This window comes from Herpailurus yagouaroundi, unplaced genomic scaffold, assembly GCF_014898765.1.
Source record: "Herpailurus yagouaroundi ecotype Mexico unplaced genomic scaffold, PumYag 28, whole genome shotgun sequence".
NCBI lineage: Eukaryota > Metazoa > Chordata > Mammalia > Carnivora > Felidae > Herpailurus > Herpailurus yagouaroundi.
This window is the reverse complement of record NW_024412376.1, coordinates 127,990,259-128,018,001: the sequence shown is the minus strand read 5'-3', so window position 1 is coordinate 128,018,001 and position 27,743 is coordinate 127,990,259. Positions and strand designations below refer to the sequence as shown.

At 39.8% G+C, this 27,743-nt stretch overlaps 1 protein-coding gene and 1 long non-coding RNA gene across 2 annotated transcripts in view; one reads left to right on the top strand and one right to left on the bottom strand.

The window, feature by feature from the left end:
* NIPAL1 (NIPA like domain containing 1) overlaps positions 1 to 21,606 on the top strand; it is a 29,775-nt gene extending 8,169 nt beyond the window's left edge. Inside the window, exons 2-6 of the mRNA XM_040484299.1 lie at positions 4,017 to 4,304; positions 7,883 to 7,939; positions 18,023 to 18,113; positions 19,864 to 20,024; positions 20,546 to 21,606. Coding sequence (XP_040340233.1) covers positions 4,017 to 4,304; positions 7,883 to 7,939; positions 18,023 to 18,113; positions 19,864 to 20,024; positions 20,546 to 21,165 — 1,217 coding nt within the window. The 3' untranslated portion in view covers positions 21,166 to 21,606. The remainder of the gene's footprint in view (positions 1 to 4,016; positions 4,305 to 7,882; positions 7,940 to 18,022; positions 18,114 to 19,863; positions 20,025 to 20,545) is intronic.
* Positions 1,624 to 23,464, bottom strand: LOC121036154 (uncharacterized). Its single transcript, XR_005793260.1, has 3 exons — positions 23,357 to 23,464; positions 18,497 to 18,501; positions 1,624 to 1,637 (listed from the first exon to the last, which is right to left on the bottom strand). It is a non-coding gene; the product is annotated as an uncharacterized LOC121036154 (long non-coding RNA).
* Positions 23,465 to 27,743: the final 4,279 nt, after the last annotated feature.

Sequence of the window (27,743 nt, the reverse complement as noted above, 5' to 3'; positions counted from 1 at the left end):
TGCTGTTGTCCCATTGACCACCAACTCACTTTCAGCCTGACCTCAGGGGGAAGAATGCTCTGCCCACATCAGGAGGTATGAGGGAGTAAATATTTGCTGAATAATAAGCCAAACTAACACATAATATAGATGGTGAGACAATGATTTCCTCAAACTGGAAATATCTTGTAGTGATTAAAAATGCAGTTTTACGCAATCATTGACTTCTTAGGAACCAACTTCCTACTGTATGTAATAAACTGGACAATTTTAATTATTACTCTCCATAGGCAAATTGTACCTGAAAAAAATTATTCAAAGTATTTCATCTTTGTATAAACATTAATAACTTTCAACTGGCTTTATTTTTACTTTATGTTTTACTTTTCTGAAATAAGAATACTGGCCTGGAAATTGGTCAGCCAAATACTTGGCTGATTTAGGCAATTACATGGCTTTAGCAAGTCACTTAATAATCTTGGCATCGGTTTCTTTAAAATGTCTTTCAACTCCAAGTGCCTGTGAATTTAAAGCTGGTGTATCAGCAACATTTATGAGCCACTGGGATTGTAAGTAAATCACTCTGGGAACAAAGATAGCTTATGATCAAATCACAAATTATAGAAGGCATCTTCAGAATCATTGAGTCAAACTCCCTCATTTTAGAGATGAGGAAATTGAAGTCAAGAGTGAATACTTAACTTGTCCATGTTTATAGATAGCAACAGAGCTCAAGGTGAGGAAAGGTATACAGTCCTACAGACAATTTAACTTTGTTTTTAAATTTTTAAGTTGTATGTGTATAAGTGAACTTTCACACTTGTATATAGAACATACATATCAAGTTCAACAATATGAAACTGCTATTTTCATGGGGTCAAAAATTGTCAGATATCATTAATTATATGTTTCAACATAACTAAGAATGTTAGCAGTACTGTTTGGAGAGCAAAAATGTACATTACCCAAATGTCCACCAACTGTAAAATAGAAAAACTGTGAGATAATCATACGGTGAAATTCGGTAGAACTAGGCAAAAACAAACCCTAAAGCCAGGTGCATCAACACTGATAAATCTCAAAAATAAGCAAATCTCCAAAGAACCTACTGTATGACTATATTTTATAAGGTGCAAGAGGTAAAACTAAATAATTTATTTTTTAAAGATATAGTCATATAAGGGAAATTTTTTTTTTTTTTTTTTTGGTAAAGAATAGGGATCTTTTGCAGGAAGTCAGGGATAATGATAGAGATAATGTTTTATTTCTTAAATTGGGTGGTTGACACATTGATGCATATTGAATTATTTTTCTTTATAACTGACACATATTTTCTAAATATTAATTACTCAATATTTACACAAATTAATAACAGTACCAAAGAATTAATGCATGCTCCCTGCTTGTAGGAGTATGAGTTGGTTCCATCATTTTAGAGGGTATTATAGTGTCTATTAAAATAAAATAGAACGATGGGTGCCTGGGTGGCTCAGTTGATTAAGCATCTGACTTTGGCTCAGGTCATGATTCCTCAGTTCGGTTTGTGGGTTCCAGCCCGATGTTGCTGCTCTGTGCTGACAGCTCAGAGCCTGGAGTCTGCTTCAGATTCTGTGTCTCCCTCTCTTTCTGTCCCTCCCCCGCTTGCACACGTGTGCTCTCTCTCTCACTCTCTCACTCTCACTCTCAAAAATAAACATTTAAAAAATAAAATATAATGAATGTAATAGATTTTCTCTGTGTTGAATAAAGTTTAGATTAAACTTACTTTGTTTACTAGAATCTTCAGAAGCCAACTCAGATATCTGATCCCTCTGAAATACTCCACGGACTCTCTGCCCACACACTGTACTTCACCCATCTGTCTCCTGCCCTACACCACTCCACACCCACCAACCCACCCTTCACCGCCCCCCACTTCCTGCTTCAGTCACATCTGCTGTAGGCTCCTCTCATCAACATGCACCCAAAACATAAAGCCATTTCTCGAAGGTCAGAAACTAGACAAGATTTTTATTATTGTTCCTGCCATAAAACTTGCACATTAATATCTACTGTTCACAATAAGAACTTACAAAATACAACAAAGATTATTTGCTTTCCCTTATTGCCCTCTGCCCCCACACCCCCCTAAAATGTTGGAAACATTTTGCTGTGTCAACAGCTTAGAAAGAATATTGTTTCACTGGAATGAGACCTGCCCACACTGTTTTCCCAGATGAAGTTTTGGAATGGTTATGTTAATTACATAGTAAGTAACACCACTGCAGCCATGGAATTCACTGGAAAGTCAAGTCAGATGTTTCCTCTCTCAGGAATTAATGGAATGGAAACTCTTACTATGAAAATCATTTTCCATTCTTGAGGTTTAGACGAGATGAACAGTGACTGGAACAAGATTGCTATGGCTAGCTTGTTTGAAAATTTGTAGCAATTCTTATTAAAACAACCTACCTGAAAATTCCTCAATGTTATAGACTATACCTACAGCCATAGAATTCTTCTTGGAATATTTAGCAATTTTGACTTAGAATTTATGCAGTATCTTTGAAACAGTTTATTCGTTTTCAAATGATAAGAAATAAGTGAAATAATAATCATGAAAGTCTTGAATTCAATCATTTTACCTTTTTAAGGCCTGAATTTTATACTTGTTTCCTAACTTTGTAAGTGGTAAATTCAGATAACTGCATAATGTCAGAGAGGCATTAATACAGTTACCAAAGTTTTATCCCTAAGACATCATTTGGTCAAACTGTTTTGCCTTCTTAAGATTTCTGAGATGTTAAAAAAAAAAAAAAAAAAATTGAGATGTAAAACTAATTTTTTTCATGGAACTCTAATATTGTAGTTGATTCATTTAGCTTTGCCTTCTTTGTTAGAATGGAAAAAATATGCTTTTTAAAGACAAAAATGAAACTAACATAATACTGTATGTTAACGATACTTAAAATATAATAAAAATAAAAGGAAAAAAGTTAGAAGAGAGTCAGAAAATCTAGTCACAATGTCACTTTGTTCGCAGCTAGCTTTTCAAGTGGAGAACAGATTTAAAAGTTTTTTACAGGGGCAGCTGGGTGGTTCAGACGGTTGGCTGTCCGACTTTGGCTCATGAGTTGGATCCCTACATTGGGCCCTCTGCTGTCAGCCTGGAGCCTGCTTGGGATCCTCTGTCCCCTGTCTCTCCACCCCACCCTCACTCATGTGCAGGTGCTTTCTGTCTCTCTCTCTCAAAAACAATCATTTAAAAATAAATAAAAAATAAATAAAAGTTTCTTACATTGTCTATCGTGGGTTCATTTGTGTTTTTGCATTTAGCTTTCAAATTCCAAGGCACTTCTAATACCGGGTCTGGTTCAGTAGATTTACATGTTTATTTGAATTCCATTCTAAGAAAAGCTTACTGAGGTTTAATTCATTTTTTTATTAGATTCTATTTAATTTAGGAGAAGGGAGAGGAGTAGACCTGAAAAATCATTCTCTTCAGGGAAAGTAGTACAGAACCCTAAACCCACTTTTAAATACCTTTTCTGAAAGGCACAGTTCACGCCCCACAGAATGGGTTAGCTGCATTTCCTATAACATTCTGACCGATGGATTGCCCTGCCCGTCCCTATGCCCAGGCATCATAAACACTACTCTCCAGGAGCCATGCTGATCATGAGGAGTGAGGTGCGTGTGGGGGACAGTGATGGATTAATGAGCACAAGTCATGTTGCTGTTTTGCTAGAACGAAGAACCAAGCAAGTGTTGTCCAGATTCTCCAATTTATAAGATGAAGTCAGACTTTAAGATGAAATCTCTCATTTTTAAATGATGACAACTAAGCAATTTCAAAACATTTTTAAGAACCTGTGTGAGTCAAACGGAACGTGTCCACAGGACTGGGAACCACCTCCCGGAGACTTCCCTTCATGCAGTAAGAAACAGAGTTTCAGTACCATCCACTTGGGTTTCTCTTTCTTTTTACAGAAAAGGGGTAAACATTAATGTATCTCCCTTTTGTGTTTGTTGACATTTCCTTCTTTCCTTTTTTCCAGGCTACATGCTATCTCTAGTCTGTGCAAACTCCTCCCAGGCCTGGTGTGAGATCACAAATGTGTCACGACTGCTGGCTTCTCCTGTCCTCTACAGGGACCTGAATTCCAGCTACAGGGACCTGAATTCCAGCATAAGCAACTTGATCATTTCTGCAAATGTAGAAAACAGATACAGTCTGTATGTAGGCCTAATGCTGGCAGTAAGTTCCAGTATTTTTATTGGCTCCAGCTTCATACTGAAAAAGAAGGGCCTCTTGCAACTGGCAAAGAAGGGCATTACCAGAGCTGGTAAGAAACGGATGCAACTAGAGAATTCAAGTTTCTGCAGAAATAATCCTATTGTAAGACCTTAGTGCTACAGCAGTAATATTTTACTGTCTCTAACTTATTCCCTGTCTCTATGCTTAGCAAATCTCCTCTGTGGTGTCCAGGATTGAACCTGCTGTGTCTCCTTCAGGGTAAAACTAAAATTCTTGTTTCCAGAGGTTTAGAGTGTGGAATGAATTCTTCTTTCATAGCTGTTGTGTGTGATTTCAGTGTTCAAGGTCAGATGCTGCTTTCCTGCTTAACACATGTCAGTGGCTTTTCTTTGCACTCAGAATAAAATCCAGACACCTTTCCACAGTCTTTGACCTCCTGCGTAAACTGGCCCTTGCAGACTCTGCAGCTTTATCTTCTGTTACTGTCCCTATCCCTTACTTTTTCTCTGGTTCCTGGAATAGACCAAGTTCTTTGCCACCTCAAGGTCTTTTCCTTTTGCATGGAACGCTCTTCTCCCTGCTTTTCATTTGGCTGACTCATCCTTTGGACTTCAGCTTAAATATCATCACCTTCCCTGGTCTTCCTCTCTGGGAGATGTCCCTTACCGCCTTCATCCCGCCCTGTTACTCTCTATCATTGCCCTAAGGGTTTCCTTCATTGTACCTAAAAAATCTGTCACTGTACATTTAATGTTTATTTACTTGTTTATTGATAGTAGATTCACAAGAGCAGGAACCTTCCCTAGCATAGTGTTTGACACCCAATAAGTATTTGTTAAATCAGTAAATGGATAGCAGAATTAGGTTGCTGTTACTATAGTGATATTTCACATGCTAAGTAACTTAGCTTGACTACCCTCCATTAACCATGAATTTCTATTCTTTCTTATCAAGAATATCATAGAAGAGCTAAATAATATTCTAAGGTTCATATGGAAAAATGACTACAAATTGCACAAATAAGTTCATAAAAGTACTATTGGAGATTTGCACTATCAGAAATAAAACATACTATGATGCTATAGTAATTAAAACAGTTTGATACTAGCACGAAAAAAGATAGACAAAAAAATGAGAGATAATTGAAAACTTATAAAGGGACCCAAGTACGTATAACAATTTAATACATGATTTTTTAAAGTAGCATTTCAATTCACTGGAGAAAGGATGGCTTATTCAATCAAGTGTTAATGGGGCACCTGGGTGGCTCAATAGATTAAGCATACGACTCACGACTCATGACGACGTCATGATCTCACGGTTAGTGAGACTGAGCCCCGCATCAGGCGCTGCACTGACAGCATGCAGAGCCTGCTTGGGATTCTCTCTCTCCCTCTCTTTTTGCCCTACCCCGGCTTGCATGAGAGTGGGTGCATGCACTCTCTCCCTCTCTCTCAAAATAAATAAACATTTTTTTTTTAAAGTGTTGAGACAATCGGCAAAAATTAGAGGAGAAAAATGTAAGAGTTTTACTTCATACTATTCAGCAATTTAAAATGAAATGATTTTAGGGGCGCCTGGGTGGCACAGTCGGTTAAGCGTCCGACTTCAGCCAGGTCACGATCTCGCGGTCCGTGAGTTCGAGCCCCGCATCGGGCTCTGGGCTGAAGGCTCAGAGCCTGGAGCCTGTTTCCGATTCTGTGTCTCCCTCTCTCTCTGCCCCTCCCCCGTTCATGCTCTGTCTCTCTCTGTCCCCAAAATAAATAAACGTTGAAAAAAATAAATAAATAAAATGAAATGATTTTTTTCAAAAAACCTAAAAGAAGGTGTTTCTAACCATACAGATAAATGAAGAAGCTATTCTATATGAAAGAAGAGATTACCTAAATTGATTTTTTAAAAAATCCTACATGGAAACACCTTAACTGAAACTAAAAACCAAATGACATGGGGGGGGGGGGGCATGTTTCCAAAATATACGACCAAAGGATATTAAGATCCATAATATATAAAGAGTGACTATAGGTGATAAGAAAAAGATTAGTACCCTAAGGTAAAATAGGCAAAGTACATAAATAAGAAACTCACAAAGCAAGAAATGCAAGTGGTCAATAAACAGATAGAAGTAAATATTATTTCACTAGTACCCAAAGAGACACCAACTCTATTACAATGAGCTCCTGGGTTGTTGTCTACCTTTTTTTTTTTTTTTTAATTTTTTTTTAATTTTTTTTTCAACGTTTTTTATTTATTTTTGGGACAGAGAGAGACAGAGCATGAATGGGGGAGGGGCAGAGAGAGAGGGAGACACAGAGTCGGAAACAGGCTCCAGGCTCCGAGCCATCAGCCCAGAGCCTAACGCGGGGCTCGAACTCACGGACCGCGAGATCATGACCTGGCTGAAGTCAGACGCTTAACCGACTGCTCCACCCAGGCGCCCCTGTTGTCTACCATTTTAACAATATTTCGTTTTTTTGTTAAAAGGCCTTATGCTGGTAAGGGAATTTGGAAAATAAATAGTCCTCCCAAACATTGCTGGAGGCAGCATATATGGGTACAAACTTTCCTAAGAGAAATTTGGTAAAGCTTAAAAATGTTAATGTCTTAAAACCTAATAATTTCACTTCTGGAAATGTATCCTAAGAAGTGAACAAGAATGACACCTATAGTTACATAACAGGATATTTATTTAAAGGTTTTATGTAATGAGAACAAAACTGGAAACTCGGTGTGTGTGTGTGTGTGTGTGTGTGTGTGTGTGTGTAGTTGCACACAGATTAAGTAAATAATGATATGCCAGATTTTGAAGTAATATTAAGCCATTAAATAAGGACATGAGAAAAATATTTGCAATATATTATTAAGTTTTTTAAAGATAGATTATGAAATCATATTGTAATATTCCAGTTTAATTACTTGCACATTTTATAAGAAGAAAATCCTAAATAAATAAACTACCTTGCAAGATAATCTTCACAGCGAATATGCTCTGTTTCATTTAATTGTAACAAAATCAGGTCAAAGACACAGGATTAAGTATGTTGAATTGGTGAGAAAATTCCATTTTCTATAGCAAACATAGCAATGACTTTAGGTCACAGATTACAGTAAAGAAAAGATAACCCTTTGAATATCTCAGGAAAGCTTTTTATCCTTTTCAGTAAACTAGAGAGAAACTCAGTTTCATGATGCCAAGGTAAAGAATAAGGAGAGTCCTACTGGCTAATACTTGTTGTTCTCTGATTGACTATCCAAAATCTCAAAAGCCTGTATGTTAACCCTCTTCTTCCCTTCTAGGTCCTCATTAGGTACTGATATAATTTACAATATACAGTTTCTATCTTTAATTTTAACTGTGGGTGAAGCAAAGTATTTAGAGTCTATGTCCACATCTCTGGCAGGCATAAATACACTAAACATAATGATCAAATAAGATTTTCTTGCAAATGTAAAAACTTACTTTCTATAAAAATCAAAAGTGACATAATCAAAAGCAATAGAATATCTTTAGAAGTGACCAAGTAAATAAGCTAAAGACTAGCTATGCTGAGTTGGCCTTACATCTTGCCTCTTCCAACCGTTTTCCATTACTTTTCCCAGCAGTCAGTTCTTTCGAACTTCTTCCTCCAGTTCTGAACTAAATTTTAATTGTTCTTATTTTCTTAGGACAAGGTGGACATTCTTACCTCAAGGAATGGCTCTGGTGGGCAGGATTACTCTCAAGTAAGTCCTTACTGCTGAGAATAGTGCATGCTTGTAAAATGATAAATAAATTACATGGGATTGCTCAAAAATGATTAGTTTATCTTCTTGGTAAGGATGGCATAAAAGTCTAGAAATTTTCGTGTGGGTATATGTTGTCTTACATACAAAGTTAGTCATATATATTTAGAATTAATTTTTCCTCTTCTCTCCCTGCACCCCCATGTTCTCAGTACTGTCATAGAAAAAAGTTAACATCTGAACTACTATATTTTATCAAAGCTTCCCCTTCTGTTATATTTTATTCCCCAGAACAATTGAGGAAAATGCCTTCTTCCCACATTTCCCTGCTCCTAATTCAAATCTGTGACTGTTCTAGCTGCATGTTGACTAACGAATGGCTGCATTTTCCTGGTCAGGCCCAAAATATGGGCAAATTAAAGTCCCCTCTGGGTGCTAAGCATGGAAGGAATGGAAAGAAGATGAAGGCTGTCAGCACTCCCCTCCCCCCAGACTTGCTCTGAGGACTACATGAGACTGTTGGATGGGAGAGCACCTTGTAGATGCTCATATGCTGTGCAAATAGAAGGCAGTGTTGATGCTCACAGGCACATTTGCAGATTTCTATCTCCTCCCCTAACTTCTCTGAAATCCCAACCCTAAAACTTCCAAAGATAGGAGCTCATAAACTGTAGTTTCATACCTCCTGCTCGTCATCTCCCTCTGCAGCAAGAAGCCTTAAACTTTCATTTATTAGACCTGGACCGAGAAGATGGCGGTGTAGGAGGACGGTGGGCTCACTGCATCCTGCTGATCATTTAGATTCCACCCACATCTGCCTAAATAACCCAGAAAACCACCAGACTAGCAGAACGGACTCTCCGGAGCCAAGTGTAGACAAGAGGCCCACGGCAGAGCCCCAAAGTCTGGCTTGCAAAGGCGGAAGGGCCGGACTCCATGAGTTCTGACAGCCAGCAGGACTTAACATGTGGAATGTTAAAAGTGAACAGCTCTGCCCTCGGAGAGCAGCGAGGACGAGAGGACATCGGAAAAGAGAGTTATTGAGCCCCAGAAGACAGAGCTCAGCTCAGTGGAGAACAAAGGCACTGGCAAGCGCCATCTCTCTCTCTCCCATCCCCCAGCCGAAATCCCAAAGGAAACCAGTTTCTGTCACTGAACTTGCTTGCACTGCGCAAACACCCAACGCTGTGCTTCTGTGGATCCATCCCTCCGACAGGTCTGCCTCCCTCCTGGTGCTGCAGGGCCCCTCCTGCAGGGGACCACCGACAGCAAAGCGAGCTAAGCCTGCCCCTCCCGCCCCTGTGCACCTTGCGGATCCATCCCAGTTAATATGCCAGATCCCATCAAAGCATCACCACAAGCCTGGCAGTGTGCAAGTAGCCCAGACAGGGGCCACACCATCCACAGTGAGTCCTGCCCCTGGGAGAGGGGAAAATAAGGTACACACCAGTCTGACTGTGGCCCCAGCAGTGGGTGGGGGGCAGACATCAGGTCTGACTGCAGCCCCGCCCACCAACACAAGTTACTCCAGACAGCACAGGGAAAGTGCCCTGCAGTTCTGCGCCACCCAAGGGACTATCCAAAATGACGAAAAGAAAGAATTCCCAAAAGAAACTCCAGGAAGTAGCAACAGCTAATGAATCAATCAAAAACGATTTAAGCAATATAACGGAACAAGAATTTAGAATAATAGTCATAAAATTAATCGCTGGGCTTGAAAAAAAGTATAGAGGACAGCAGAGAATCTATTGCTACAGAGATCAAGGGACTAAGAAATAGTCAGGAGGAGCTAAAAAATGCTATAAATGAGGTGCAAGATAAAATGGAGGCGACCACAGCTCATATTGAAGAGGCAGAGGAGAGAATAGGTGAATTAGAAGATAAAATTATGGAAACAAAGGAAGCTGAGAAAAAGAGAGATAAAAAAATCCAGGAGTATGAGGGGAGAATTAGAGAACTAAGTGATGTAATCAAACGGAACAACATCCATATAATAGAAATTCCAGAAGAGCTGAAGAGAGATAAAGGGGCTGAAGGTGTACTTGAACAAATTATAGCTGAGAAATTCCCTGATCTGGGGAAGGAAAAAGGCATTGAAATCCAAGAGGCACAGAGAACTCAATTCAGATGTAACTTAAATCGATCTTCTGCACGACATATCATAGTGAAACTGGAAAAATACAAGGATAAAGAGAAAATTCTGAACCAGCTAGGGATAAACATGCTCTAACATATAAAGGGAGACCGATAAGACTAGTGACGGATCTATCTACTGAAACTTGGCAGGCCAGAAAGGAATGGCAGGAAATCTTCAATGTGATGAACAGAAAAAAAATATGCAGCCAAGAATCCTTTAACCCAGCAAGTCTGTCATTCAGAATAGGAGAGATAAAGGTCTTCCCAAACAAACAAAAACAGAAGGAATTCATCACCACTAAACCAGCCCTACAAGAGATCCTAAGGGGGACTCTGTGAGTGAAATGTTCCAAGGACCACAAAGTACCAGAGACACCACTACAAGCACGAAACCCACAGACATCACAATGACTCTAAACCCATATCTTTCTGTAATAACACTGAATGTAAATGGACTAAATGCTCCAACCAAAAGACATAGGGTATCAGAATGGATAAAAAAACAAGACCCATCTATTTGCTGTCTACAGGAGACTTATTTTAGACCTGAGGACACCTTCAGATTGAAAGTGAGGAGAGACAGGGAAGATGGCGGCTTAGGAGGATGCTGGGCTCACCTCACGTCCTGCTGATCACTTAGATTCCACCTACACCTGCCTAACTAACCCAGAAAACCACCAGAAGACTAGCAGAATGGAGTCTCCGGAGCCAAGTGCAGACGAGAGGCCCACGGAAGAGGATAGGAAGGGCAGCAAGGCGGTGCGCACTCCACGGACTGGCGGGAGGGAGCCGGGGCGGAGGGGCGGCCTGCCAGGCGAGCAGAGCCCCCCGAGTCTGGCTGGCGAAAGCAGAGGGGCTGGACGGAGTGTGTGGCGACAGCAAGTGCGACTTAGCATCTGGGAGGTCATAAGTTAACAGCTCTGCTCAGAAAGCGGGAAGGCTGGAGGACAAAGGGAGGGAGAGTTGCTGAGCCCTGGGACGACAGAGCTCAGTTTGGCAGGGAACAAAGGCGCTCGCCAGCGCCATCTCCCTCTCCCATCCCCCAGCCAAAATCCCAAAGGGAACCAGTTCCTGCCAGGGAACTTGCTTGCTCCGAGCAAACACCCAGCAAACACCCAAGGCTGTGCTTCTGTGGATCCACCCCTCCGGCAGCGGGTTTGACTCCCTCCAGCTGCCACAGGGCCCCTCCTGAGGTGGATCACCTAAGGAGAAGCGAGCTAAGCCTGCCCCTCCTGCCCCCATGCACCTTGCCTACCCACCCCAGCTAATATGCCAGATCCCTAGCAGCACGAGCCTGGCAGTGTGCAAGTAGCCCAGACGGGCCACGCCACCCCACAGTGAATCCCGCCCCTAGGAGAGGGGAAAAGAAGGCACACACCAGTCTGACTGTGGCCCCAGCGGTGGGCTGCAGGCAGACATCAGGTCTGACTGCGGCCCCGCCCACCAACTCCAGTTATACATAACAGCACAGGGGAAGTGCCCTGCAGGTCTGCACCACTCCAGGGACTATCCAAAATGACCAAGCGGAAGAATTCCCCTCAGAAGAATCTCCAGGAAATAACAACAGCTAATGAGCTGATCAAAAAGGATTTAAATAATATAACAGAAAGTGAATTTAGAATAATAGTCATAAAATTAATCGCTGGGCTTGAAAACAGTACAGAGGACAGCAGAGAATCTCTTGCTACAGAGATCAAGGGACTAAGGAAAACTCACGAGGAGCTGAAAAACGCTTTAAACGAAATGCAAAACAAAATGGAAATGACGACGGCTCGGATTGAAGAGGCAGAGGAGAGAATAGGTGAACTAGAAGATAAAGTTATGGAAAAAGAGGAAGCTGAGAAAAAGAGAGATAAAAAATTCCAGGAGTATGAGGGGAAAATTAGAGAACTAAGTGATACAATAAAAAGAAATGATATACGCATAATTGGTATCCCAGAGGAGGAAGAGAGAGGGAAAGGTGCTGAAGGGGTACTTGAAGAAATAATAGCTGAGAACTTCCCTGAACTGGAGAAGGAAAAAGGCATTGAAATCCAAGAGGCACAGAGAACTCCCTTCAGACATAACTTGAATCAATCTTCTGCACGACATATCATAGTGAAACTGGCAAAATACAAGGATAAAGAGAAAATTCTGAAAGCAGCAAGGGATAAACGTGCCCTCACATATAAAGGGAGACCTATAAGACTCGTGACTGATCTCTCTTTTGAAACTTGGCAGGCCAGAAAGGATTGGCCATGAGATCGTCAATGTGCTGAACAGAAAAAATATGCAGCCGAGAATCCTTTATCCAGCAAGTCTGTCATTTAGAATAGAAGGAGAGATAAAGGTCTTCCCAAACAAACAAAAACTGAAGGAATTTGTCACACTAAACCAGCCCTACAAGAGATCCTAAGGGGGATCCTGTGAGACAAAGTAACAGAGACATCGCTACAAGCATAAAACATACAGACATCACAATGACTCTAAACACGTATCTTTCTATAATAACACTGAATGTAAATGGATTAAATGCACCAACCAAAAGACATAGGGTAGCAGAATGGATAAAAAAACAAGACCCATCTATTTGCTGTCTACAAGAGATTCATTTTAGATCTGAGGACACCTTTAGATTGAGAGTGAGGGGATGGAGAACTATTTATCATGCTACTGGAAGCCAAAAGAAAGCTGGAGTAGCCATACTTATATCAGACAAACTACACTTGAAATTAAAGGCTGTAACAAGAGATGAAGAAGGGCATTATATAATAATTACAGGGTCTATCCACCAGGAAGAGCTAACAATTATAAATGTCTATGCGCCAAATACAGGAGCCCCCAAATACATAAAACAATTACAAACATAAGCAACCTTATTGATAAGAATGTGGTAATTGCAGGGGACTTTAACACTCCACTTACAGAGATGGATAGATCATCTAGACACATGGTCAATAAAGAAACAAAGGCCCTGAATGATACATTGGATCAGATGGACTTGACAGATATATTTAGAACTCTGAATCCCAAAGCAACAGAATATACTTTCTTCTTGAGTGCACATGGAACATTCTCCAAGATAGATCATATACTGGGTCACAAAACAGCCCTTCATAAGTATACAAGAATTGAAATCATACCATGCATACTTTCAGACCACAATGCTATGAAGGTTGAAATCAACCACAGGAAAAAGTCTGGAAAACCTCCAAAAGCATGGAGGTTAAAGAACACCCTACTAAAGAATGAGTGGGTCAACCAGGCAATTAGAGAAGAAATTAAAAAATATATGGAAACAAACAAAAATGAAAATACAATAATCCAAATGCTTTGGGATGCAGCGAAGGCAGTTCTGAGAGGAAAATACATTGCAATCCAGGCCTATCTCAAGAAACAAGAAAAATCCCAAATACAAAATCTAACAGCACACCTAAAGGAAATAGAAGCAGAACAGCAAAGGCAGCCTAAACCCAGCAGAAGAAGAGAAATAATAAAGATCAGAGCAGAAATAAACAATATAGAATCTAAAAAACTGTAGAGCAGATCAATGAAACCAAGAGTTGATTTTTTGAAAAAATAAACAAAATTGACAAACCTCTAGCCAGGCTTCTCAAAAAGAAAAGGGAGATGACCCAAATAGATAAAATCATGAATGAAAATGGACTTATTAAAACCAATCCCTCAGAAATACAAGCAATTATCAGGGAATATATGAAAAATTATATGCCAACAAATTGGACAACCTGGAAGAAATGGACAAATTCCTAAACACCCACACTCTTCCAAAACTCAATCAGGAGGAAATAGAAAGCTTGAACAGACCCATAACCAGCGAAGAAATTGAATTGGTTATCAAAAATCTCCCAACAAATAAGAGTCCAGGACCAGATGGCTTCCCAGGGGAGTTCTACCAGACTTTCAAAGCAGAGATAATACCTATCCTTCCCAAGCTGTTCCAAGAAATAGAAAGGGAAAGAAAACTTCCAGACTCATTCTATGAAGCCAGTATTACTTTGATTCCTAAACCAGACAGAGACCCATTAAAAAAAGAGAACTACAGGCCAATATCCCTGATGAATATGGATGCAAAAATTCTCAATAAGATACTAGCAAATCAAATTCACAGCATATAAAAAGAATTATTCACCATGATCAAGTGGGATTCATTCCTGGGCTGCAGGGCTGGTTCAACATTCGCAAATCAATCAACGTGATACATCACATTAATAAAAAAAAAGAGAAAAACCATATGATCCTGTCAATCGATGCAGAAAAGGCCTTTGACAAAATCCAGCACCCTTTCTTAATAAAAACCCTTGAGAAAGTCGGGATAGAAGGAACATACTTAAAGATCATAAAAGCCATTTATGAAAAGCCCACAGCTAACATCATCCTCAATGGGGAAAAACTGAGAGCTTTTTCCTTGATATCAGGAACACGACAGGGATGTCCACTCTCACTGCTGTTGTTTAACATAGTGTTGGAAGTTCTAGCATCTGCAATCAGACAACAAAAGGAAATCAAAGGCATCAAAATTGGCAAAGATGAAGTCAAGCTTTCGCTTTTTGCAGATGACATGATATTATACATGGAAAATCTGATAGACTCCACCAAAAGTCTGCTAGAACTGATAGATGAATTCAGCAAAGTTGCAGGATACAAAATCAATGTACAGAAATCAGTTACATTCTTATACACTAACAATGAAGCAACAGAAAGACAAATAAAGAAACTGATCCCATTCACAATTGCACCAAGAAGCATAAAATACCTAGGAATAAATCTAACCAAAGATGTAAAAGATCTGTATGCTGAAAACTATAGAAAGCTTATGAAGGAAATTGAAGACAACACAACAAAATGGAAAAGCATTCCATGCTCATGGATTCAAGAATAAATATTGTTAAAATGTCAATACTACCCAAAGAAATCTACACATTCAATGAAATCCCAATCAAAATTGCATCATTCTTCTCAAAGCTAGAACAAGCAATCCTAAAATTTGTATGGAACCACAAAAGGCCCCAAATAGTGAAAGTAATTTTGAAAACGACCAAAGTGGGAGGCATCACAATCCCAGTCTTTAGCCTCTACTACATAGCTATAATCATCAAGACAGCATGGTATTGGCACAAAAACAGACACATAGACCAATGGAATAGAATAGAAACCCCAAAACTAGACCCAGAAAAGTATGGCCAACTAATCTTTGACAAAGCAGGAAAGAACATCCAATGGAAAAAAGACAGTCTCTAACAAATGGTGCTGGGAGAGCTGGACAGCAACATGCAGAAGAATGAAACTGGACCACTTTCTTACACCATTTACAAAAATAAACTCAAAATGGATAAAGGACCTGAACGTGAGACAGGAAACCATCAAAACCCTAGAGGAGAAAGCAGGAAAACCATAAAAACCCTCTCTGACCTCAGCCGCAGCAATTTCTTACTTGACACATACACAAAGGCAAGGGGATTAAAAGCAAAAATGAACTACTGGGACCTCATCAAGATAAAAATCTTCTGCACTGCAAAGGAAACAATCAACAAAACCAGAAGGCAACCAACGGAATGGGAAAAGATATTTGCAAATGACATATTGGACAAAGGGCTAGTATCCAAGATCTATAAAGAGCTCACCAAACTCCACACTCCAAAAACAAATAATCCAGTGAAGAAATGGGCAGAAATCATGAATAGATACTTCGCTAAAGAAAACATCCAGATGGCCAACAGGCACATGAAAAGATGCTCAACGTTGCTCCTCATCAGGGAAATACAAATCAAAACCACACTCAGATACTACCTCACGGTAGTCAGAGTGGCTAAAATGAACAAATCAGGAGACTATAGATGCTGGAAAGGATGTGGAGAAACGGGAACCCTCTTGCACTGTTGGTGGGAATGCAAACTGGTGCAGCCACTCTGGAAAACAGTGTGGAGGTTCCTCAAAAAATTAAAAATAGATCTACGCTATGACCCAGCAATAGCACTGCTAGGAATTTACCCAAGGGATACAGGAATGCTGATGCATAGGGGCACTTGTACCCCAATGCTTATAGCAGCACTCTCAACAATAGCCAAATTATGGAAAGAGCCTAAATGTCCATCAGCTGATGAATGGATAAAGAAATTGTGGTTTATATACACAATGGAGTACTAGGTGGCAATGAGAAAGAATGAAATGTGGCCTTTTGTAGCAACGTGGATGGAACTGGAGAGTGTTATGCTAAGTGAAATAAGTCATACAGAGAGAGACAGATACCATATGTTTTCACTCTTCTGTGGATCCTGAGAAACTTAACAGAAGACCATGGGGGAGGGGAAGAAAAAAAAAAAGAGGTTAGAGAGGGAGGGAGCCAAAAAATAAGAGACTCTTAAAAACTGAGAATAAACTGATGGGTATTGAGGAGAGTACCTGTTGGGAAGAGCACTGGGTGTTGTATGGAATCCAATTTGACAATAAATTTCATATTAAAAACAAAAAAACTTCCATTTATTTTCCAATACCAACCAGCACATTTCAGTACTTGTGTGGGCCTCCTATGCAAAGGAATTGGATAACTTTCCTTTAGTGTTAGAATCTAAAAAGATGATAAATAAAAATCATTTAAATGTGTCTATAGCCCTTTCAGTTCTGTTTTCTTACTTCATTTGAACAAAAGTTGACCAGGACGTACTGGGGAGATTTCAGAGATTTGGATTCTTTTTTTCTCCTTCTCTCTCTCTCCTACTTGTGTCTCCCCACCCCTCTACCCACACAGTAGGATGAAAATATAAGGAGAATGTTATGTGGCTACATTTACAATTTTATTCTCATCATGTACAAAGTTCATGCTAGTTTTGAAGAGCGAAAAGCATATGCCTACAACATTAGAGATTTTATCTATTGACAAACATACAGCACTTCAATTATGAAATTAATATTTTCCTGGAAAGCTGTCTATAAGAGATACAAATATAAATAATATCAAGTATTCAAGAAAGCTTAATTTTTGAAGAAAACTGCCATGCCTTTTCCTAGAAGAGCAGTCTCCTAATTTATCTGTTCTGGAATTTTCTATGTGTTTTATGATAGTTTCCCTAAAGCTGAGTACTCCTGAAGTTTTGGCTGGGGTGTAGAGGGGGAAGGCCGGGGACATAGCAGCCAGATGGAAAAAGAAAAAGATTCTGGTGTCTTTTATCTGTTCCAGAAGCTCTGTCTACAATATAAGTGTTTTCTTGGCTTAGTTTGCCCTTGTGAAATACTGGCTTCTGTTGGCAAATGTTCACATGTGACCCATAAGAATAATTTGGCTCCCAGACAAGAGTGTAGTTCTTAGAGGGATTTCCCCTCACTATAGAAATCATTTCACAGAGATCTAGAGTTCCTCAGACGAGAGAAAGATTGCAGGAGCACATCCTTATGACTTTAAAACAGCCCTCTGGATCTCCTCGAGCTTCTAAGATCCTGTTAAAGTATTTTTGGATCTTGTGCAACTCAGACACCCCTGGCTACCTGGGCCTGTGGTAGGCATTTCTGGCTATCCCCTGCCCAGTCAGTAAATCTCTGCAAAGCACTCTAATTTGCCACATTGCTTTTTGTTCATTCGCATAACAGTACGTATTGTTAAACAAATAGAAAAATTATTTGCTTAGGTTAAAGCTACCTCTAATTAGATTTTATCAGAGTGACCGAATATGTTCTTGGTAGTGACATAACTAAAATCCCTATTGGAAGTCACTTAAAATGTGTAATCATCTGTTACCACTTTTTGCATTGAGTTCATATCACCAGGTATTTACAGTTTATCTGCATCCCTTAATACCAATCCTCCCCCCAACCTCCATTAAAAAAGTTAAATTGTTCCTTTTAGCTAGATCTGTCAGTACCCTTGGCATAGAAGTCTACCATTTTGTTTGTGTCCTTGGTTTGTCTCTTCTGACAAGTCCATCTCTCATATGACTACTATGGCTTGCTTTCCAGTGGGAGCCGGAGAAGCGGCGAATTTTGCAGCTTATGCTTTTGCACCGGCCACCTTGGTCACCCCACTGGGTGCTCTGAGTGTGCTCGTAAGGTATGTGAGAAATGAGCTTGGCTTCTGTAGAGATGTCAATAGCATGATGAGCTTAAACCACAAGAAATATATTGCTAGGCATATCTCAAAACAAAATATCACACAACTAATTTGAGAAGACACAATCAAGCGCAACAGAAATGAGAAATAAATTGTTATTGTTATTATTTAGAAAAATATGACAGGGGGCCTAATTTCCTGCTAACATAAAATAATCACGTGTTATGTTTGCATTTATTCAGTGAAGCCTAGGGGATTTTTTTCTCTCTTTTACCTGAACACATTGCCACTGACAGCCCTTTTAGTCCTTTCTGTTGTCATAGTGGTTAATGACCACAATTATCAGAGGGTTTAAAAGCAGAGTGTTTGGGTTAAACTTCAACTCCCACTTAAAGTCTTACATCATTTGTAGGATAGTTATATTTGGAGACCTCTGAGTTTCTTTTAGTAATGGAAACGGGTAATTTTCATGTTCCTAGAATGTCCATCTCATTTTTCTGAGTTGGTCTTTATCATGATCCCAGATGAATGTGCTCAACGGGCACATGAACTCTTACAGTTAAGCCACAATTTTGTTGTGCTTGTCTGTTCCTTTTATCTATCCACCTCTAGTAGAAAGCTTACGGCTAGGCCTACCCATTTCTTTTCACCTTCTTTGTAGGACTGTTGTGAGAAGTAAATGAGTCAGTACACAGAGAGCACTAGAACACTGTCTGTGCAAGGAGCGGTAATCAGTAGTAGCAGCAGTGTTTTGGCTGAGGCTGCAGTCCTCACAAGTGGCCGCATGACCACGACTCTAAGAAGGCACCGAGTAACGGTGCCACGGACTTGCGTGCAAATTGGTACAGATACAACCCTGATGGGAGTGCCAGGGCGTCAAGGGAAGGCTGGTGTGCAGGAATCACAACAGACCTGCTGGTGGAGCATCAGGATCCACTGTCTGGTGTCTGTGGTGAGGCCGACAGGACTTCCAGAGGCCATGACAACCAAAGCAGTGGGACTATTGGATAAGTGGAAGTATCAGGGCGGTAGCCGTCGGTAAGGAAATATTTCAATATTTTGGCAACCCATATGGTTGTACTTGTGCATACTAGTCAAACATCAGCCCTGAGCAGAGTGATTCTTCTTTAGGCATGTATCTGTCTTTGAAGCTTTCGTGAGCACAGATCTCCTAAATGTATCAAGCCAGTATGATGTAAAAGATCTTGTATGTTGTTTGGCATTATAGGAGAAGATGGGGAAATTGAAAATGACTTCTCATAGGAAGATTACACGGATATAGAATGTCCCTCAAAACTCTTTAGGTACAGGGGCGCCTGGGTGGCGCAGTCGGTTAAGCAGTCCGACTTCAGCCAGGTCACGATCTCGCGGTCCGTGAGTTCGAGCCCCGCGTCGGGCTCTGGGCTGATATGGCTCAGAGCCTGGAGCCTGTTTCCGATTCTGTGTCTCCCTCTCTCTCTGCCCCTCCCCTGTTCATGCTCTGTCTCTCTCTGTCCCAAAAATAAATAAATGTTGAAAAAAAAAATAAAAAAAAAATAAACTCTTTAGGTACAAAAGCAATTAAGCAGATTTGATTGACCATCATTTCTGAGTTTTAAAATTAATCAGGTTTTTCAGCGTCATGTAGCATATTCAGATCAGTTGATTGATGACTGGGATACAGGGTGCAACATACCACAGTGTGACTTCTGAGCTGCTATGGGATCAAAAGCTAATTGAACGAGTGATTTTGTTTTTCTTCTCCTAACAGTGCAATATTGTCTTCCTATTTTTTAAATGAGCAACTGAACATTCATGGCAAAATAGGCTGCATATTAAGTATATTGGGGTCTACTGTGATGGTTATCCATGCCCCACAAGAAGAGGAAGTCACTTCTTTGCATGAAATGGAAATGAAATTGAGAGACCCAGGTCTGTGATTCAACCAAAAGAAACTCTTACTCAATATTTGGTTCCATTTTCTCTCCTCATCAAGTGAATTTGGGATAATACTGTAAAAGGCTGCAAGCCTCATGGTGGGTTGTGAGATACAGTAAGGTTTGACTGTATTACAAGTCTTCTGTAAAGGTGACACAACTTACTGTTCTGTCCATGCTTCCTCTCTATACCTGAAAGGAGGAGATGGGGATAGGAGAGGCAAAAGGCATATATTCCAACCCCAATTTTGGCTACTTTCCCTCTCTGAAAATAAAAAGTCAGTCAGACAATAGCTGCCATGCCCCATAGTGTTAGCTATGAAATTCAAAAGATATGTTTGTCATAGTCCATTGTAAAATGTTGAGAGCCATGCAGTAAAATGTTGTTTTGGTTTTGTTATTTTAATCTCACTTCCCTTTCTAAAACACCTATGCTCCTACACTCCTAACAAGCTTTCATAAAGATATGATCCTATCAGCAATTTCTGAATTCTAATTTTTTTTTCTTCCAAACAGGATTTATTTCCTTTGCTGTGATCATAACTGTGATCTCGTTGGTGCTGATTTTGATCGTGGCTCCCAGGAAGGGACAGACCAATATATTGGTCTACATTTCAATCTGTTCATTGATTGGAGCATTTTCAGTTTCTTCTGTCAAGGGCCTGGGAATTGCCATTAAGGAACTATTGGAATGGAAGCCAGTTTATAAGCACCCACTGGTCTTTGTTTTGTTAGGTGTACTCGTGCTTTCGGTGACGACACAGATTAACTATCTCAACAAGGCACTGGACACCTTTAACACATCTCTTGTGACTCCCATTTATTATGTGTTCTTCACGTCCATGGTAGTAACTTGCTCCGCCATCTTATTCCAAGAATGGTATGGCATGAAAGCTGGAGATATCATCGGGACCCTGAGTGGGTTCTTCACCATCATCAATGGCATCTTTCTTCTACATGCTTTTAAAAACACTGACATTACCTGGAATGACCTGACATCCACCACACAGAAAGAAGTCCTCTCGCTGAATGGCAGTGAAGACAAATATGTCTTACTGGAGCACGCAGAATATTCAACCCCAGGATACAATGATGACATTACTTTGTTTAGCAGGATTGACGATCAAAGTCTGTAGAAACCCCAAACTTTAGCCAATGGAAGACACTTGGAAAGGACAAGAAATACCTAATTCTTAGAAGAACTATTAGGAAAGCTGACATTTTTAAAGTTCTAACTAATAGTTTAGATGTGAGCCTCCCCCCACTCCCCCCAAAAAAGCCTCGATTTTAGCCATCAAATTTGAAAACCAAGGTTTGGATCCTCCTCCAGAGGACTTCCAGTGTTTTTCATTTCTACAAACTTGAAACATTCCCTGAGCACAAAAGAAGTTCAAGAGTTACATGGGTCTCTGAGTTACTCTTCTGGTCACAATATATTTGGCTGTGCCAGGTGGCTCTTCACTTCTTTGGCTGCTGTTCGTAGTAATTCATAAATAAACTTAGCTATGTGCTGATAAGCAGAACATCAGCCATCAGTCTCTGATGAGTCATCGTTTCAAATTATTAAAACTGAGACGCGAGATCACTGATGCTCCCCCAGCCCCTTCCATAACTTCTTTCTTAATAAACTAGATGGCTGAAGAGGGGAATGCGGAAGAAAAAATAGGCCTGCTTTGGAAATCCGCTCCTTGGTGGGTTAGAATGCACAAGACACAGTCCATGAAGAGCTTATGAATTGTAATTTATTAGCAGATCATAAAAACTTACTACCAATTCAAAAGGGGAGAATAGAGGAAGGAGAGAAATACTTAAGTGAAACAGTATTTTCTCTTTTCACAAAAACAAATGCAAACGATTCGTTTCAAGGGTTCTTTTAACTCAAACCTGAACAACGTGAGACAAAATTGAGTTTCTGGAGAAGACCAAATGATTTAAGCTTTGGAGTTCCTTATATTCATGTTGTCCCTTTCTCTTACTATTATCCCAAAGGTCATTTTCCCTGCTGACATAGAGACTTTTGTAAAGTCTGTAAATGTGAATTGGCACATTATTTTAATATTATATTGTATACTTAGGTTTTTCTCAACTGTCTGATTCCCAAAGGGTAGGCTGTTTGGAAACAACTAGAAACATCTTTGTAAAAACCTGAATGAGTTATCGTAATTATTCCCTTGAAATTTGGCACTTTCATGCTTATCAAGAAAATTATAATTAGTTACTAATTTTTACAAAAATATGCATATCCTATCACAATAAGTGGCAGACTGTCTTTTTCTGTTGAATTTCATCCTGACCATGTTTTCCATACATTTTGTTGACAAGTGTTTTGGGAGACTGGGAAAGGAAGTTAACTTCCTAGAAAACAAAATATTAAGACCTCAGGGACTACTACAGGAAAATACCTTTTGCTTATTAAAACTTACACACATGGGGCGCCTGGGTGGCGCAGTCGGTTAAGCGGCCGACTTCAGCCAGGTCACGATCTCGTGGTCCGTGAGTTCGAGCCCCGCGTCGGGCTCTGGGCTGATGGCTCGGAGCCTGGAGCCTGTTTCCGATTCTGTGTCTCCCTCTCTCTCTGCCCCTCCCCCGTTCATGCTCTCTCTCTCTCTGTCCCAAAAATAAATAAACGTTGAAAAAAAAAAATTAAAAAAAAAAAAAAAACTTACACACAATTTTCCTGTCTCTAAGCACACAGCAGGAATAACATTTTTGGTAGCCTTTAATGTGTATGGACAGGTATCTTATCACTCATTGATTTCATGGGAAAGAAATTACCTATTTCTAGGCTAAACTTATTTCCATCCAAAACAAAACAAAAATCCTAACTAAAAAGTTACGATATTAGAGGGAAACAAAAGAACAAAAACCCTTCAGGTTGATTGGATTTTTCTGTTCCAACAGAATGTTTCATTTGTTCGTAATCTAGCTCAAGTCCGCTCTGGGTCATAATGATAAGTTCTATTATTTAGAATTCTATTAAACGGACTTCAGCATTTCCCAGTTCTATTAGCTATGACTGATGTTCCCAGGGATGTCCAGAGAGGACTGCAAAGTTGTAAAGGGCTGTCACCTTCTCTTCAGCACTTCTCAGTGTTGAGTGCAACTCCGTGCGTTCTGATTTTTGAAAACTGATAATCCATGGAAGACACATGGGTTGATACCTCAGGTCAAGTACGTGTTTACTCTGTTGATTGCTGTTTCACTTTAACTGTAGATCAGATGTATAAGCTATGAACAGAAGTTCGCAGGAAAAGTATTTTCTGAAAAGGTCGTGTTTAAAAATTGTAAAAATTCTTTTAAAGGGTTTTTCCCCCCCTGTTGAAAAACTGTATTGGTTTCTCTAGGACACTTTCTTAGTGAGGAAATGAAAGACATCCACCCGAGGCTATGGTGGTTCTCTGCTCTAATGAAATTCAGTGTCAGGTATTTCTTAATGCCACCTGTTGCAAAGTTTTGCCCTTCGTGTATTGTGCCCAGGCTAAAGATTTTTGGAACGCAAGAACCCACGTGGATCTTGGATTGGAAAATGAACTGGTATTGCACATACACCCAGGAGAAAGGCTGAGAAAGATTTAATAAGTTGAAGTGTGTTGAGAACCATTGAAATATTTTAAAAACTCTTAAATAATCCCTGGTGGGCACTTGAATCAAAAAACTAAAATGTTATTGCCAATCTAAAACTAAGAATAATTTTTCCCAAATAGGAAGATATTGTCTAAGAAGGAATAAAATGCTGGAAGCCTATATTCAGACTATGTTAGTCTTGACTGGTAGTTTCATGTATGTATATATCTTCATATTTATACTTTATCTCACATAGATATCTTAAGATTAATTACATAACTATCGGCACATGGGTCATTAAGGATTACAGAGCTGTCTTCATGCAGCCAGATTGAAAGCTTTCCATAATTCTGAAAATGTAATAGTTTCATTTTATTTTTTTGACTCCTAATTTTATTCTTAGGCAATGGTTAGTGAATTATTAGTTCAGATTGCAGAATGTTCATAAGACCCTTTAGATTTAGCAGCATAAAATTAAATTAATGCCTTTGTTTTTTAAGAGTATTAAATGAAATACTTGGAACGCACTCTGCATTGTGCCTGATGTATGAGGCATTTAATAGAATTTAGTTCTCTCTGAATCAACATTTTGATTGTTGGAGTCGTATTACCAGATAGGTAAGTACCATTCATTGCCAATTCTCATACATTCTTCAACTTTTCTTAATTTGTATCACATTATCTTGTTTTACATAATCCAAATGAAAATGAATTCCATCATTATACTATCTCAACACCAATACAAAATTATTCCAACAAAAATATTTTTTCTTAGAGCCACTAAAACTGAACTAAGTACACTGCTCACATTCTAACAAAATTTTGTGGAAAAGTAATTTGTCTGAATATATATGAAATGTTCTGAAATATTTTGAATAAACTCTATAGCCCTGAAATTTTCTATTTTTCAAATGTTTATACGTACTTTTCATTTCAGAAAGTTTACAAATGTTAATGTTTCTGTATATTTTTCATTTGAAATAAAATGCATTTTAATTATGTTTGTTAGACTTCAGTTTGTAGTTAATTGAAGTTAAGTGTATGTTAATGGCAAAAATAACCCCCATTTAGATTTGAGACTTTTTTTTTCCAAGTTTTGAGGTTAAAAGAAAAATCTGCACTTAGGTTAACTTTGCTTTGTCATTTTCCGTGAAATTGAAGTCTGTTTTTTAGAAGAAGGCTCTCCATAAAACCATTTCCTGTATAATTGATTTGACACCTGAACCAAAGGTAGGAGAAACTGTCTTATCTTTCAATAACTATTGAACAAGATAGGAGTACAAAGCAGTCAGTATAATGAAATTGCTTAGGTCAGCAATTTAGAAGGAGAAAGCATTTTAAAAATACTTAGTAGCATTGCATTATATTAAGTTCACATTTGCAAACTCAGCAAATTAAAGAAACAGAGGAAGAGGGAGAAAGCATTATAAAAATATTTGGTACTATTGCGTTACACTACAAGTTGCATTTACAAACCCTGAGCAAATTTCCTTCTGGCCCCTGTAGGACTAAATCTTCGCTTCACGGGGGTGTCTGGCTGGCTCAGTCCAAAGAGCAAGTAACTCTTGATCCCTGCACCATGAGTTTGAGCCCCAGGTTTGGGATAGAGTTTACTTACAAAAATATTTTACATGCATTGACCACATCACTATGACTTTATCAATTTGCCCTGTTTGGATTTGAACTCATGTTTGAGGACAACTCTCTCTTGTTTCTATGGAAATGAATTGTCTAGGATACAAAAGGCCTCTTTTTACGGTATCCCCTGCCCGCCCCCCCCTTCCCCACCATTGTATAAACAAAGAAACAATACGCAATTCCTTAAATCACGTGGTTACCAACACCTCAAAGTACTCAATCCACTGACTGTAAGAGATCCTAAGGAGGGCTTGGTGAAGTACATCATGTATAGAAGCAGTTAGAACACATTTTTCACAGCAAGCTGTGTCTGTGCTTAAACATTTCAGCCTCCTGGCTGCCGTATGTAGGAAGCCTCTAAGAGGTAAGCATAGGTTACAAAGAGGATTAAATTTCATTTATAACAATGAGCAACATATTTTTCCCAACTGAAAGCTTTGATTGGTTGCAAAAAAAACAAAAAACAAAAAAACACCAAAAAAGCCTTTTGAGGGAGCTGACTGCCCAAGCCACCCTTTCACCCCTTCAGTTACAAATCACGACAAACCCTTCTTCTGGAGGGAAAACTGAATCTCTATAAATGCCATCGGTACAGGAGAAAATCTTTGAGTTGGAAGGCATTTTAGTTTCTTTTTATGTAGAACCTCCCCTGTGGCTGAGAAGAGAGTAGAATTTTTGCAGGCCAAGCTCTACCAGCCTCAAGAGCTTTTCTGGCCCTCAGAAGATGAGTCCTGACACCAGTTTCCTGTACTGGGACACTCATAAGCCCATGTGAACCTCCCTCCCACTCAGTCCTGAATAAGCCCCAGGAACTATTTGGGGGAGGGGGCGAGGAAGCAGATAGAGTTGGTAGTGTAGATAAAGGAGCCATGCTCTGAATACCCTGTTCCCAGAATCCCCTTCCATTTTCTGCCTTCCGTGATCCAGTCCGTAATTCCTGGCTGCCACTAAACAGCCATCATCAACTCATCCCGGCCCAAAAGCTCGCGGGCTGCTTTGCAAATGCCTTCTCCAGGGACTCACGGACCATAGAAAGCAAATTCGTCCCAATGGAGAAAGCCTCTGGATCTCCCCTAGAATAGATTCGGGGCAATGACATGCGGCTCCTCCTAGAGGTAAGTGTACTTAACAAACGTCCGGATAGTACACTCAAAGACATCCACAGTCTAAGCTCAATAAAACAGATTGTTTCCTAGACCAGGAATGGGCAAAATAGCCCTCTGACTCAGAAAGTCTCTCCCTCTATCAATTAACTTTTGCCTTTGTTTTTACCACTAACATCTCATCGTATCACTACAAGAGTTTTAAATAAAAGACATTGGAATAAAAGATTCCTCTTCTCCTTAACTCATGAAACTATAAAGCTGGGTTATAATGGGCAAGGCTTAGAGGAGACAGAAAAAATTCCTATTGGTAGAATTGGGTTTTATTTACCCCTGTCACCTTACTTGAACTTAATTCCTTCTGAGTAGTCTTGCATGCACAGAAAAAAAGGGCAAGTCTGTCCACCAGTTTGGAGCGACTGCTTTCAGGATCATAGTGTGGAGACTTGGTAATGCGGCGATTCAATCTTTCCAGAAAGCTGAGACAGACTCAGCAAAGGGAAGCTGCCGGATTAAGTTTACACAGGCAGAAAGGAGAGTCAACATCAACGGCACCATGATGTTGTCTTACTGTGAGAACCAAACTGGTTTAGAATCAGACAGACTTAAGGAATTCAATGCAATTTAAGTCACACAGCACAGGTCCCCTTACGGGGAGGTGCCTGCTGATTGAAGATTAGCCCGAAGCAAAAGGAAAAATAAAAAGCCTGGAGGAACTGGTCAAACAGGATCAAGTGTTATGCTTGTTTTGCCCGCACTGTGTGCGGAGTAGCTGGGGCTGGCTGAAGCAGGTACCCACAATATGAGCACAGGATCTATTTTCATAACATTGGGACAATTTACAGTCCAGCAGAATGAGATTAACTAGAGTCCAATGTCTCTGAAAGGCCATAACTCCAGAATGGTGAATGAGACATCAAGGATGAGATCTAATATCTGTAGCCACGCAGAAACACGTTCAATTTTGTTACCAAGCAGACAAGAAAGCGAGGCTTGCTTCAAAGTCAGAGGTAAGCTCAGCTGACTTTCATCTCTGCCATTTAAGGAGCAGGCTCCACAACAAACAACAAACTCCTTTTTAAAACATTCGAACCTCTGGCTCTTTCCTGAGGTTTCATGAAATTCAGCATGTAGGGTGGCCCCCTTCAGTGAGACCTACAGAGGAGAATCCCCGCCCCCCGTTTCTGGCACCTTTAAATTCTTCTCCAGCGACCCGCTAGGGTTGAAATCAAGTGAGGAGATGCTACCAAGCTCCCTGCCTTGGGTTTCTGGCTCCTTGTAAAAAGGCACTGTGTTTCCTCCACTCTCCTTAGCTATTCTCATGGCTGGCGGGCAGGTTAGCTAAAGCATTTGTCAAGTTAGCAAGGGGACAGCTTAGTCATCAGGCATTGAGGGGACATCTTTCTTTG